The following is a 12,603-nucleotide window of genomic DNA, read 5'->3' on the forward strand; positions in this document are numbered from 1 at the left end:
TCTCCTTCAAATTTGAGACAGAGCTTGAATTTTTCACAGACAAATCCTGAGAGATTTTGCTAATAAAAGACCTGCCCTACATCTGATACTAAAGGGAGCCCTACTGACAGAGAAACAAAGAAAGGTGAGAAAGCTGTGGAGAAAGGTTCAGTACTAAAGAGACTCATTATTGGTTCATTAAAGGACAATAAGAGAGAGAGAAGGAAAAAATATATCTGACAAACATAAACCAAAGGATAGGATGGCTGATTCAAGAAATGCCTTCACAGTAATGTTGAATGTAAATGGATTAAACTCCCCAATTAAAAGATATAGATTGGCAGTATGGATCAAAAATTGTGAACCATCAATATGTTCCATACAAGAGACTCATCTTAGACACAGGGACACAAAGAAATTGAAAGTGAAAGGATGGGAAAAATATTTCATGCAAGCGACAGCCAAAAGAAAACAGAAGTAGCAACATTAATCTCAGATACAAGAGACTTTAAATGCAAGGATGTTATGAGAGACAAAGAAGGCCACCACATACTAATAAAAGGGGCAATTCAACAAGAAGAAATAACAATCTTAAATGTTTATGCACCCAATCAATGTGCCACAAAATACATGAGGGAAACACTGGCAAAACTAAAGGAAGCAATTGATGTTTCCACAATAATTGTGGGAAACTTCAACACATCACTCTCTCCTGTAGATAGATCAACCAGACAGAAGACTGATAAGGAAATTGAAAACCTGAACAATCAGATAAATGAATTGGATTTAACAGACATATATAGAACATTAGATCCCAAATCACCAGGATACACATTCTTCTCTAGTGATCACGGAAATTTCTTCAGAATAGACCATATGCTGGGACATAAAACAAGCCTCAATAAATTTAAAAAAATTGAAATTATTCAAAGCACATTCTCTGACTACAATGGAATACAATTAGAAGCCAATAACCATCAGAGACTTAGAAAATTCACAAAGAACTGGAGGTTAAACAACACACTCCTGAAATAAATGGTGTATAATGTACAATGTATGGGAATAGCAATAGAGAGGAATTGGTGAAGGGGGAATGATAACCCAATAAGAACAGATAAGCTATCGTGGGTGAGTTTAACACTCTGGGAATGCCCAGGAATGACTATGGTTTGTTAATTTCTGGTGGGTGTGGTGGGAACAAGTTCACAGAAATGTTGCTATATTGGGTTATTTTCTTGGGATAGAGTAAGAACATGTTGGACTTCCCTGTTATGGTTTGTTTGAAATGTTTTTTTTTTTAATTGTATTTTTTAAAAAATTTCTTTCCTTTTTTTGATATAGTTGATTTAAGAAAAAAAGTTAATTGAAAAAAAAAAAAACAGTGAAAAATTATGCAGATCCCCCTTGAGGAGTTGGTGGAGAATGCAGGGGTTTGGGGCTCCCCCATCTTAATGGTTGCTGATGTGCTCGCAGACATAGGGGACTGGTGGTTTGATGGGCTGAGCCGTCTACCACAGGACTTGCCCTTGGGAAGACTGTTGCTGCAAAGGAGAGGCTAGGCCTCCCTACAATTGTGCCTAAGAGCCTCCTCCTGAATGCTTCTTTGTTGCTCAGATGTGGCCCTCTCTCTCTAGCTAAGCCAACTTGGCAGGTGAAATCACTGCCCTCCTCCCTACTTGGGATCTGACACCCAGGGGATTGAATCCCCCTGGCAACATGGAATATGACTTCTGGGGAGGAATCTAGACCCAGCATCGTGGGATGTAGAACATCTTCTTGACCAAAAGGGGGATGTGAAAGGAAATGAAATAAGCCTCAGTGGCAGAGAGATTCCAAAAGGAGCTGAGAGGTCACTCTGGTGGGCACTCTTACGCATAATATAGACAACCCTTTTTAGGTTCTAATGAATTGGAATAGCTAGCAGCAAATACCTGAGACTATCAAACTACAACCCAGAACCAATGAATCTTGAAGACAATTGTATAAAAATGTAGCTTATGAGGAGTGACAATGTGATTGGAAAAGCCATAAGGACCACACTCCCCTTTGTCTCATTTATGGATATGGATGGATGGGTAGAAAAATGGGGGAAGGAAAAAAAAAAGAAAAAGGCACCCACTGTTCTTTTTTTACTTTAATTGTTCTTTTTCACTCTAATTTTTATTCTTATTATTTTTGTGTGTGTCGTAATGAAAATGTCAAAAATTAATTTTGGTGATGAATGCACAACTATATAATGGTACTGTAAATAATTGAATATATGCTTTGTTTTGTATGACTGCATGGTATGTGAATATATCTCAATAAATATGAATAAAAAATTGATTGGGGTGATGAATGCACAACTATATGATGGTACTGTGAACAATTGATTGTACACCATGGATGATTGTATGGTATGTGAATATATCTCAATAAAACTGAATTTAAAAAATGCATCAGTTACCAAATTCTAGGAGTTTCAAAGCAGTCAGGTACTGAGGTACAACTTTATTTGTTCTTTTTTAGTTCTCTGTTATTCATTACTAGCTTCATTCCATTGCGGTTAGAGAAGATGCACTGCATGATTTCAATATTTTTAGGTTGTTGAGACTTGTTTTGTCCCTTAACATACTGTCTATCCTGGAGAATGATCCATGTGCATTAGAGAAGAATGTGTATTCTGCTGCTGTTGGTTGAAATGTTTTATATATGTTTGTTAGGTTGAGTTGGTTTAGAGTATCATTCAAGTCTTATATTTCCTTAATGAAAACAGATGCTCTATACATTATTGAAAGTGGTATATTAATGTCTCCTACTACTGATGTGCAACCATCTATTTCTCCCTTCAAATCTGTCAATATTTGCTTCAGATATTTTGGGGCCCTGCCATTAGGTACATATATATTTATAATTGTTGTATCTTCTTATTGAATTGATCCCTCAATTCATTTATAGTGAGCTTCTTTGTCCTACATAACTGTTTTTGACTTATAGTCTATTTTATATGATATTAGTATAGCTACCCCAGCTCTCTTTTATTATTTGCATGGTATATATATTTTTTTCTATCCTTTAATTTTCAGCCTGTGTCTTTGAATTTATTGTGAATCTCTTGTAAACAGTAAGGTTAGTTCATACTTTTTATCCATTCTTCAAGTCTCTGCCTTTTTACTGGATAGTGTGCTGGTTTGGAGCTGTTATATACCCCAGAAAAGACTATGTTCTTTTAATCCGTTCTTGTGGGGGCAGACCTATTATGGGGTAGGACCTTCTGATTAGGTTGTTTCTATGGATATGTGACCCAGTCCATTAAGGTAAGTCTTATTCTCCTTGCTGGAGTCCTCTATGAGAGTAAAAAAGACAGATGAAACTCAGAGAGCTCAGAGAAGCTAAGAGAGAAATGCCTAGAGTCATTTTGGAGACAGAGAGCCATATTGAAACCAGATCCTGAGAGTGAAGGACTAGCAGACCCTGGCCATATGCCTTCCCATGTTACAGAGGAACCCCAGATGACATCAGTCTTTCTTCAGAGAAAGTATCATCCTGTTGCCTTATTTGGGACATTTTTATGGCCTTGGAATTATAACTTGTAACTTAATAAATCCCCATTGTTACAAGGCAACCCATGTCTGGTATATTGCATTCTGGTAGCTTTAGTAAACTGAAACAGATAGTTTAATCCATTCACATTTAAAATAATTATTGATAATTCAGGACTTTCTTCTGCCATTTTGCTAAATGGTCTTTGTAAGTCTTTTTGGCTTTGAATTCTTCCCTTAATGCCTACTTTCATTTTGATTTTCATTTTTAAAAAGTATTTTATCATTTTGAGTTACTTTCTCATTTTTTTCTGTTTATAGTTTTCATATATTTTCTTAGTGGTTATCATTGGGCTAGTTCTCTTTGATACCAAATTAACTTCATTAGCATGAACCCACCCTGTCCCTATATTTCCTATGTTTCCCCACTGTTTTTTTTTTTTTTTTTGTACTTATTTCATATTATATCTTTATACATTGTGTTTCCCAAACCATAGATTTATCATTACTATTTATGCTTTTGCATTTTTGAAACTTTAAGAAATAAAAAATGGAGTTTCCATACAAAAAGGTGTAATATAGTAGTACAGAAATTTATATTACTCATATCATTACCTTTACGGGAGATCTTTTTTTTTTTCTTTGTTGCATCTATCCACTACATAGCATTCTTTCCTTTCAGTCTGAAGAACTCACTTTAGTATCACCTGTAGGGTATTTCTAGTAGTGACAAATTCCCCCAGCTTTTGCTTCTCTGGGATTATCTTAACCTCTCCCTCATTTTCAAAGACAGTCTTGAAAGTATTTCATTCCACTGCCTTCTTGCTTCCATAGTTTCTGATGAGAAAATGGCATGTAATGTTACTAGGACTCCCTTGTACATAACACATTTCTTTTTTCTTGCAGCTTTTAGCACCCTCTCCTTGTCCTTTGCATTAGATATTTGACTATTATGTGCCTGGGCATATTTCTCTTAAAGTTAATCCTGTTTGGGTTCATTGGGCTTCTTGGATGTGCATAGTCACATCTCTTGCTAAACTTGGGCAGTTTTTACCATGATTTATTTGAATATTCCTTCTGCCCCTTTCTCTCTTTCTCCTCCTTCTGGGCCTCCCATAATGCATATATTGATATACTTGATGTTGTCCCACAGGTCTCTTAGGCTCTTTTTGCCTTTTCTAATCCTACTTTCTTTCTGCTCCACAGCCTGACTCATTTCAATTGTCTTGTCTTCAATTTCACTGATTCTTTCTTCTGCCTGCTCCAATCTGCTATTGAAACCCTCTAGGAGATTTTTAAATTTCAGTTATTGTGGTTTTCAATTCTGGTACTGTTTAGTTCCTTTTTAAAAAATTTATCACTATTGAGATCATTATATTGTTCATTCATTGCTTTCCTGATATCCTATAGTTTTTGCTCTCTTCATTTCCTTGAGCATATTGAGGCTCATTTTTTAAGGGTGGTTATCTAGTATGCCCACAGTCTAGTCTTCTTCACTGATGGTTTCTGGATTTTTATCCTCTACCTTTGAGCCACCATTTCCTATTTCTTTGTCTTGTAATCTTTTGTTGCACATTGTATATTTTAATATTTTAAAGTGTTAATTCTGGGACTTAGTCCCTGTGCTGTCTGTGAGTTTGAATTCAGATGGTGTTATGAAAGAGGTTCTCTTGATTGTCAGGAGCCAACAAAACCAAACAAACCAACACAAAACACACCTTTCAAAGTTTTTGCAAGTTGTGTCTGTGTTGGCTGATGCTTTCCCTCGGAGTTCAGCCCTCCTATCTGGAAGAGTAGCCCAAGGCAAGTGCAGAGTGCAGGGCCTCCCTGTCTTTTCTGAACCTGTGTCTTGTCATGGGCTTCTGCTTGCTGGTGATCTTAGGAATTCCCCTGTTTACAGGGATTTGAATGCCTCCTCTACTCTTTAAGAAATAGACTGTCTTCCTCTCCCTCTTTTCTCCCTCCTTTCTCCCTCTCCTTCCTTTCTCCTTCTCTATTGTAGGAGTTAAAGCATGTAAGCCTTTGCCCCAGGTTGTTTCACTTAATTGTTTTTATACTGCTTTAGCTGTCCCAAGCCTCTTATGTCGGGAGGGCAAATCTGGGAGGGATAAGCCTAAAAGGAGTTTCTCAGTCAGATTTTTCAAGCTGGACCAAGATCAGGGACTCACAATGATAGTGCCAGCTGGTTCCACAGTGTGCTGAGGAGAGAATGGGGGAAGAGCCTGCAAGGGTGCCAGGAGCTTCTATGATTTGAAGCTGAATTTTCTTGATTTGGCACTTGCCCAGTTAATTCAACCTTTAATTTGTTTTCCATAGTTTTGAGGAAGGGTACTGTCTTTAAGAGTCCTCTGCTGCTTTTCCCCAAGGGGGTTTGGAACAATAGCCACCCTCAGAGCTGGGAGAGAAGATGATTGTATTAGTTTCCTAGGAGTGCTGTGAAGAAGTATCATAAACTGGGTAGCTTAAAACAACAGAAATTTATTCCTTCATAGTTCTGGAGTATAGAAGTCTGAAATCAAAGCATAAGGAGGGCTGTGCTCCCTCTGAAGGCTCTAGGGAAGAATTCTTCTTTGCCTCTTTATAGCTCTTGATGGTTGCTGGCAGTCCTTGGCATTCCTTGGCTTGTAGCTGCATCACTCTGTCAATCAATGGCCTTCTAACTTGGATGCCTGTCTTCACATGGCCTTTTAAGGACACCAATCATGGGATTTAGGTCCAACCTAATTCAGTATGACTTAATCTTAATTTTATCACATCTATAATGATGCTTTCACATTCACAGTTACTGGAAGTTAGGATATGAACGTATCTTTTTTGGGGGACACAATTCAACCCAGAACAATGGGATTAGCCTAAATGTGGAGAGCTTCAGACAAAATAGAACCAGTTTTATTCTGCTTACACTCTACTAGACAGCTCACCATGTCAGGCATATACTTTTAAGCTTTTTGGAGGAGGCATTGTCCTGATTCATAATCAATTAGCTTTGTAGGGGGAAGTAATTAGAAGAGTGAAATCCTGTTTTGCCCAGCATATGCTTTGTATATTCCTTATCCAAGCATGGTTTTGGTATTCCCTTGATATTACCTTGCTGATATCCTAAGCCTAGGATATTGTCTCGAGGTATAGGGGAAAGGTAAGAATTTAAAAGTTTTGTTTTTCTAAATATGTCCTCTTATTGCTTCTTCTGCCCTCTTTCCTCGCTATATTCCCTATTCTAAGTTCCCCATACATAAATCAACCTTCCGTCACCTCTAGGAGCTTCTCACAATTTTTTTCCTCCCATTTTATTGTTATTATTTGTTGTTAGGAGTGTTTCCCTCTCCACTTTGTGATTTGTAGCCAAACTGACTTATGTTGAAATTCCACCTCCAACACTTATTAGTTATATGAACTCTTGGCTAGTCACTTAACTTCTCTGACCCTCAGTTTATCCACAGGTAATTGGAATACTGATGTATATATAGAGCATATGTTAGTGTAAAAATTATAGAGCTTTTACTGTTATTTTTATTCTTTTTTTAAATAATTTATGATGAAATTAGCGTAATCTGTTAAGTGCATTCTATTTTTGTTTGTCTTGTTTAACTAACTGGAATTCAAAAGAGCCAAATGTGTTATTGTAGCTTCCAGAAGTGCTTTACTTTCTCTGAGAAAATTGCTAAATCATCACAGCAACAAAAATGGAATATAGTATGCAAATTTAATTAGCAGTAACTATTTTTGGTAATTAAATGGTGTGGTGTTTTTCTGATTCTCTTAATGTTTTATTCACAGGGAGAAATAAAACCTTTTCATCTGTAATTTAGAAGCTAAGTCAATAACAAAATGAAGCCAGCAAAGCACCTTCCTGACACTAGTAACAAACTGGCAAATGTTCCAGAATTAAATTATAAAAAAAGACAACTTAAGTCACCAATATCACCTAAACCAATGGGGAAAAATAGTGCAAAATCAGTATGTGACAAAATTGAACCAATGGTCCTACGTTCTCCACCAATAGGAGAATCCGTCATAAGGTATGCTCTGCCCATTCCATCAAGTAAGGCAAAAGAATCAATAGCAGAAGATGAACTGATCAGGAAAATTACCAAACATCTGAAGATGGTAAGATGTTGGTCCCTGTGTTAAGGTACCCCATGGCCACTCCTAAGTTTGGTGATTCTCTAGGAGAACTCACAGACTCAACACATAACCATTACATTATTACATATATTACCATTACATATATTAGCTGATGGCTAAGATTTATTACAGTGAAAGGTTATAAAGCAATATCAGCAAAGGAAAAAGGCACATAGGATGAAACCTGGAGGAAACCTGGTTTAACTTTCCAAGCTTCCAGAAGCCCTCTCCCTTTAGAGTCACACAGGATGTCTTTAATTCTTCCAGCTTTGAAGTGTGACAACACATGTGAAATGTTTTCTATGACGGAAGCTCATTAGTTATTCAGTGCCTAAGGTTTTTATTGGGTGTTAGTCAAGTCTGTACCTAGCATGTACCAAAATTCCAGACTCCCAAAAGGAAAGCAGGGTATTGAGTACAAACCACATTGTACAATTAGTTTACGCACAGTGAGCCACTCTTGCCAGTAGGAAAAGGTGACATCCTTTCAAAATCCAAGTTCCCAGATGCCAGCCAAAGGCCACCTTTGAAAGCAGGCCTTTCTAAAGATAGGTCTTTTCTGAGCCTATGTTAACTCATCTCTGAAGTTTAGAAACTTTAGCTTAATGTTGACAAAAATCCTTTCTTTGAATTTTTTTTCCCCACAATGAACTAGGTTTGAATTGTAAATGCACTAAATACCAAGTTAGAACAGCAAGGAAGAACACAAATTTAGAAAGAATATAGTTTGTCAAACTCCCAAAACACAAGTTTGCTCAAAGTTTGAGGGATTTGCTTAGAGAATTTCTGTTTAAAATTTTATAGCTTTCTGGTCTCCCTCTCTCTATTTTCTTATTTTCTTCAGAGGTAAAGATCAAATCAGTCAGGCTTTGAGGAAAACTTTGGTAATAAGTGGAGTTGATGCTTCAACCATTTATAGACAGACCCTTCCACTTAGAGATACCTGTCAGCACAGCAATGGTAGTCATAAGGCATCTCTCCAGTGCTAGGGCATAGGGTCAAGAACTGTTGTTCACAGCTGCTTCTTCATAGTTATGTAGATGGGGGCATGGAAATGCAAAAGTTTAGTTTATGGCACTGGCAGTCATAAGTCTTACTGCTATAAAGTTCTGATTAGATATCTTCTCATGGTTTATATGATTTATTTGATAAAAGTAGTTTAATTCACTTTGATTTTTGGTAGGTTGTTTCTGCTTTGGAAGAAACCTTTGGATTTGATATAAGTGGGAAAAAAATAGTTGAGAAGACTGAAAATGAAGAATTATTTTTATCTGTAAGTATATGTTACCCTAATGTAGAGACATTAGTGCTAAAAAGGGCTAAGATTGTCTTTTTGGGGTGAATGATTTCCCCATCCATGAAAATGATCCTGTTAGGAAACTTGAAAGTAGTTCTGGTTTGCTAATGCTGCCATTTAATAAAATACCAGAAATGGATTGGCTTTTATAAAGGGGACTTATTTTTGTACAGATTTAAAGTTCCAGAGCCGTAAAAGTTTCCAAACTAAGGCATCAACAAGAGGATAGCTTCACTGAACAATGGCTAATGGTGTCTGGAACACCTCTGTCAGCTGGGAAGACACATGGCTGGCATCTGCTTGTCCTTTGCTTCCATGTTGTGTTTCAAAATGGCTTTCTCCAAAATATCTCTGGGCTTTTGTCTTAGCTCCTTTCTCTCAGTTTCTATGAATCCTTGTTTCTTTCTCCCAGGATATTTCTCTCTAAGCATCTGGGGATCCTCTCTTAGCTTCTTTGGGGCAAACTCTGGGCTTTGTCTCTTAGATTAGCATCTCCAGATATCCCTCTGTCCACAACTCCAAGCATCTCTCAGTGTCAGCAAACATCAGGGTCAGCTTTGGAGCTCTCTTAAGTAGTCCAGTAAACAATCAAGACCCACCCTGAATGGGCAGGGTCCACACCTCCATGGAAATAATTCAATCAGAGGTTCTACCCTGATCAACAGACTAATCATTCTGCCCTCACAAGACAGCATTGAAGAATATCCAAACTGGCACTGTAGTATATGGATTTTTCCATCCTGTGCCAACACCTACCTTAAAGTTTAATTAAGTCATATCTATATCTTGAACCTCCTTTTTAAAAATTTATTTTATTTATGAATACTCTATATATATACCAAATATTTGAACTTGCTTTTAATGCTGATGCCTGTCCTAAGTTTTAAGCATATTGTTGACTGTTGGTTTGAAATGTATATTCTTTATCATGCTAAGAAAGTATTCTCCTATTCCTAGGTAGCTAAATAAAAACAACAAAACAATAAAGGAGATTATTGAGTTCTTTTAAATCATATTTTTAAATTATAGGATATAATATATATACATAGAAGTGATAAGTTTCCAAATGCACTTAAACAAGTAGTTAGAGAGCAGATTTCAAAGAATATTATGGGTTACAGTTCCACAGTTTCAGTTATTTCCTTATTGTGAAATATAACATATATACAAAAAAAAATCTTTCAAAGTATGATTTAACAAGTAGTTATATAGGAAATTTCCAAAGTTGTTATGAGTTACAGTACCATAGTTTCAGTTATTTTCTTATTGTGAAATATAACAAATATACAAAAAGTTGATAGCTTTCAAATTACAATTTAACAACTAGATATAGAACAAATTTCAAAGGATGCTGTGGGTTACAGTTCTGTCATTTCAATTCTTTCCTTCTAGCTATTCTAATACCCTAGCAACTGAGAAAAAAAAATTATATAGAGATTCAGTTTTCATCATCCTTTGTTAAATTCCATTTTGTCTGTTTCTACCCCTTCCTCCAGTTTAACCCAAAATGCCTTTTTAAAATGAATATTGAAGTAAAGTAATTCTTAAGATTATTATATGGTTTCTCTCATTCAACCTATTGATGAGGTGAATTCTTTTAACATATTTCTTAATGTTCAACCAAACTTTAATATAAATTTACACATAGATTATTTTTGTATTCTGTAGTTTTGCACTAACAAGATAGTTTCATTTTTCTCTCACATAAGTCTTAAAATGAGAAGTCCACTGCTGTTTCAGTAACTCAAGGATATGAGAGCAAGTCTTTTGATAATTCCCCCATGGCTAATCATAAGATGGCTGTAGCCAACTAGCTACTTTTCTGTGTTTTAGAGAAGAGTAAGGAGGAAGAGCAGAGGGATGGAAGAACTGAGTCCAAATCCTTTTTTTTTAATATTCATTTTATTGAGATATATTCATATACCATGCAGTCATACAAAACAAATAGTACATTCAGTTGTTCACAATACCATTACATAGTTGTGGATTCATCACCAAAATCAATCCCTGTCACCTTCATTACCACACACACAGAAATAACAAGAATAATAATTAAAGTGAGAAAGAGCAATTGAAGTAAAAAAGAACACTGAGTGCCTTTGTTTGTTTTCCTTCCCCCATTTTTCTACTCATCCATCCATAAACTAGACAAAGTGGAGTGTGGTCCTTATGGCTTTTCCAATCCCATTATCACTCCTCATAAGCTACATTTTTATACAATCGTCATCAAGGTTCATGGGTTCTGGGTTGTAGTTTGACAGTTTCAGGTATCTACTGCCGGCTACTGCAATTCATTAGAACCTAAAAAGGGTTGTCTATATTGTGCTTAAGAGTGCCCACCAGAGTGACCTCTTGGCTCCTTTTGGAATCTCTCTCCCACTGAAGCTTATTTCATTTCCTTTCATTTCCCCCTTTTGGTCAAGAAGATGTTCTCCATCCCACGATGCCAGGTCTACATTCCTCCCCGGGAGTCATATTTCATGTTGCCAGGGAGATTCACTCCCCTGGGCGTCAGATCCCACGTAGAGGGGAGGGCAGTGATTTCACCTGCCAAGTTGGCTTAGGTAGAGAGAGAGGGCCACATCTAAGCAACAAAGAGGCATTCAGAAGGAGGCTCTTAGGCACAATTATAGGGAGGCCTAGCCTCTCCTTTGCAGCAACAGTCTTCCCAAGGGCAAGTCCTGTGGTAGAGAGCTCAACTCATCAAACCACCAGTCCCCTATGTCTGTGAGCACATTAGCAACCACTGAGGTGGGGCAGACCAATACCCCTGCATTCTCCACTGCCTCCTCAAGTGGGCGCTGCATATTTTTTTCCTTTTTTTATTTAACTTTTTTAAATCAACTGTATAAAAAATAAAAAAAAATTTAAAAAATAAAAAAAAAAACATACAATAAAAGAACATTTCAAACAGACCATAACAAGGGACTAAGAAAAAGACAACTAACCTAAGATAACTACTTTACTTCCAACATGTTCCTACTCTACCCTAAGCAAGTAACCTAACATAGCAACATTTCTGTGAACTTGTTCCTACTATATCCATCAGAAATTGACAGACCATAGTCATTCCTGGGCATTCCCAGAACATTAAATTTACCTGATAGCTTATCTGTTCTTATTGGATTATCATTTCCCCTTCCTTAATTGCTCTCTATCGCTAGTTCCCCTACATACATTATAAACCATTTGTTTTACATTTTTCAAAGTTCACGTTAGTGGTAGCATATAATATTTCTCTTTTTGTGCCTGGCTTATTTCACTCAGCATTATGTCTTCAAGGTTCATCCATGTTGTCATATGTTTCACAACATCATTCCTTCTTACTGCTGCGTAGTATTCCATCGTGTGTATATACCACATTTTATTTATCCACTTATCTGTTGAAGGACATTTGGGTTGTTTCCGTCTCTTGGCAATTGTGAATAATGCTGCTATGAACGTTGGCATGCAGATATCTGTTCATGTCATTGCTTTCAGATCTTCTGGGTATATACCAAGAAGTGCAATTGCTGGATCAAAGGGTAACTCTATATCTAGTTTTCTAAGGAACTGCCAGACTGACTTCCAGGGTGCCTGAACCATTATACAGTCCCACCAACAATGAATAAGAGTTCCAATTTCTCCACATCCCCTCCAGCATTTGTAGTTTCCTGTTTGTTTAATGGCAGCCATTCTAAT

General features: G+C 36.8%; 1 protein-coding gene across 1 annotated transcript in view; it reads left to right on the forward strand.

Moving 5' to 3' along the window:
- Positions 1 to 7,283: 7,283 nt before the first annotated feature.
- Positions 7,284 to 12,603, forward strand: part of CCDC7 (coiled-coil domain containing 7) — a 329,716-nt gene continuing 324,396 nt past the window's right edge. Inside the window, exons 1-2 of the mRNA XM_037837696.1 lie at positions 7,284 to 7,607; positions 8,809 to 8,898. Coding sequence (XP_037693624.1) covers positions 7,329 to 7,607; positions 8,809 to 8,898 — 369 coding nt within the window. The 5' untranslated portion in view covers positions 7,284 to 7,328. The remainder of the gene's footprint in view (positions 7,608 to 8,808; positions 8,899 to 12,603) is intronic.

This window comes from Choloepus didactylus, chromosome 5 (assembly GCF_015220235.1).
Source record: "Choloepus didactylus isolate mChoDid1 chromosome 5, mChoDid1.pri, whole genome shotgun sequence".
NCBI lineage: Eukaryota > Metazoa > Chordata > Mammalia > Pilosa > Megalonychidae > Choloepus > Choloepus didactylus.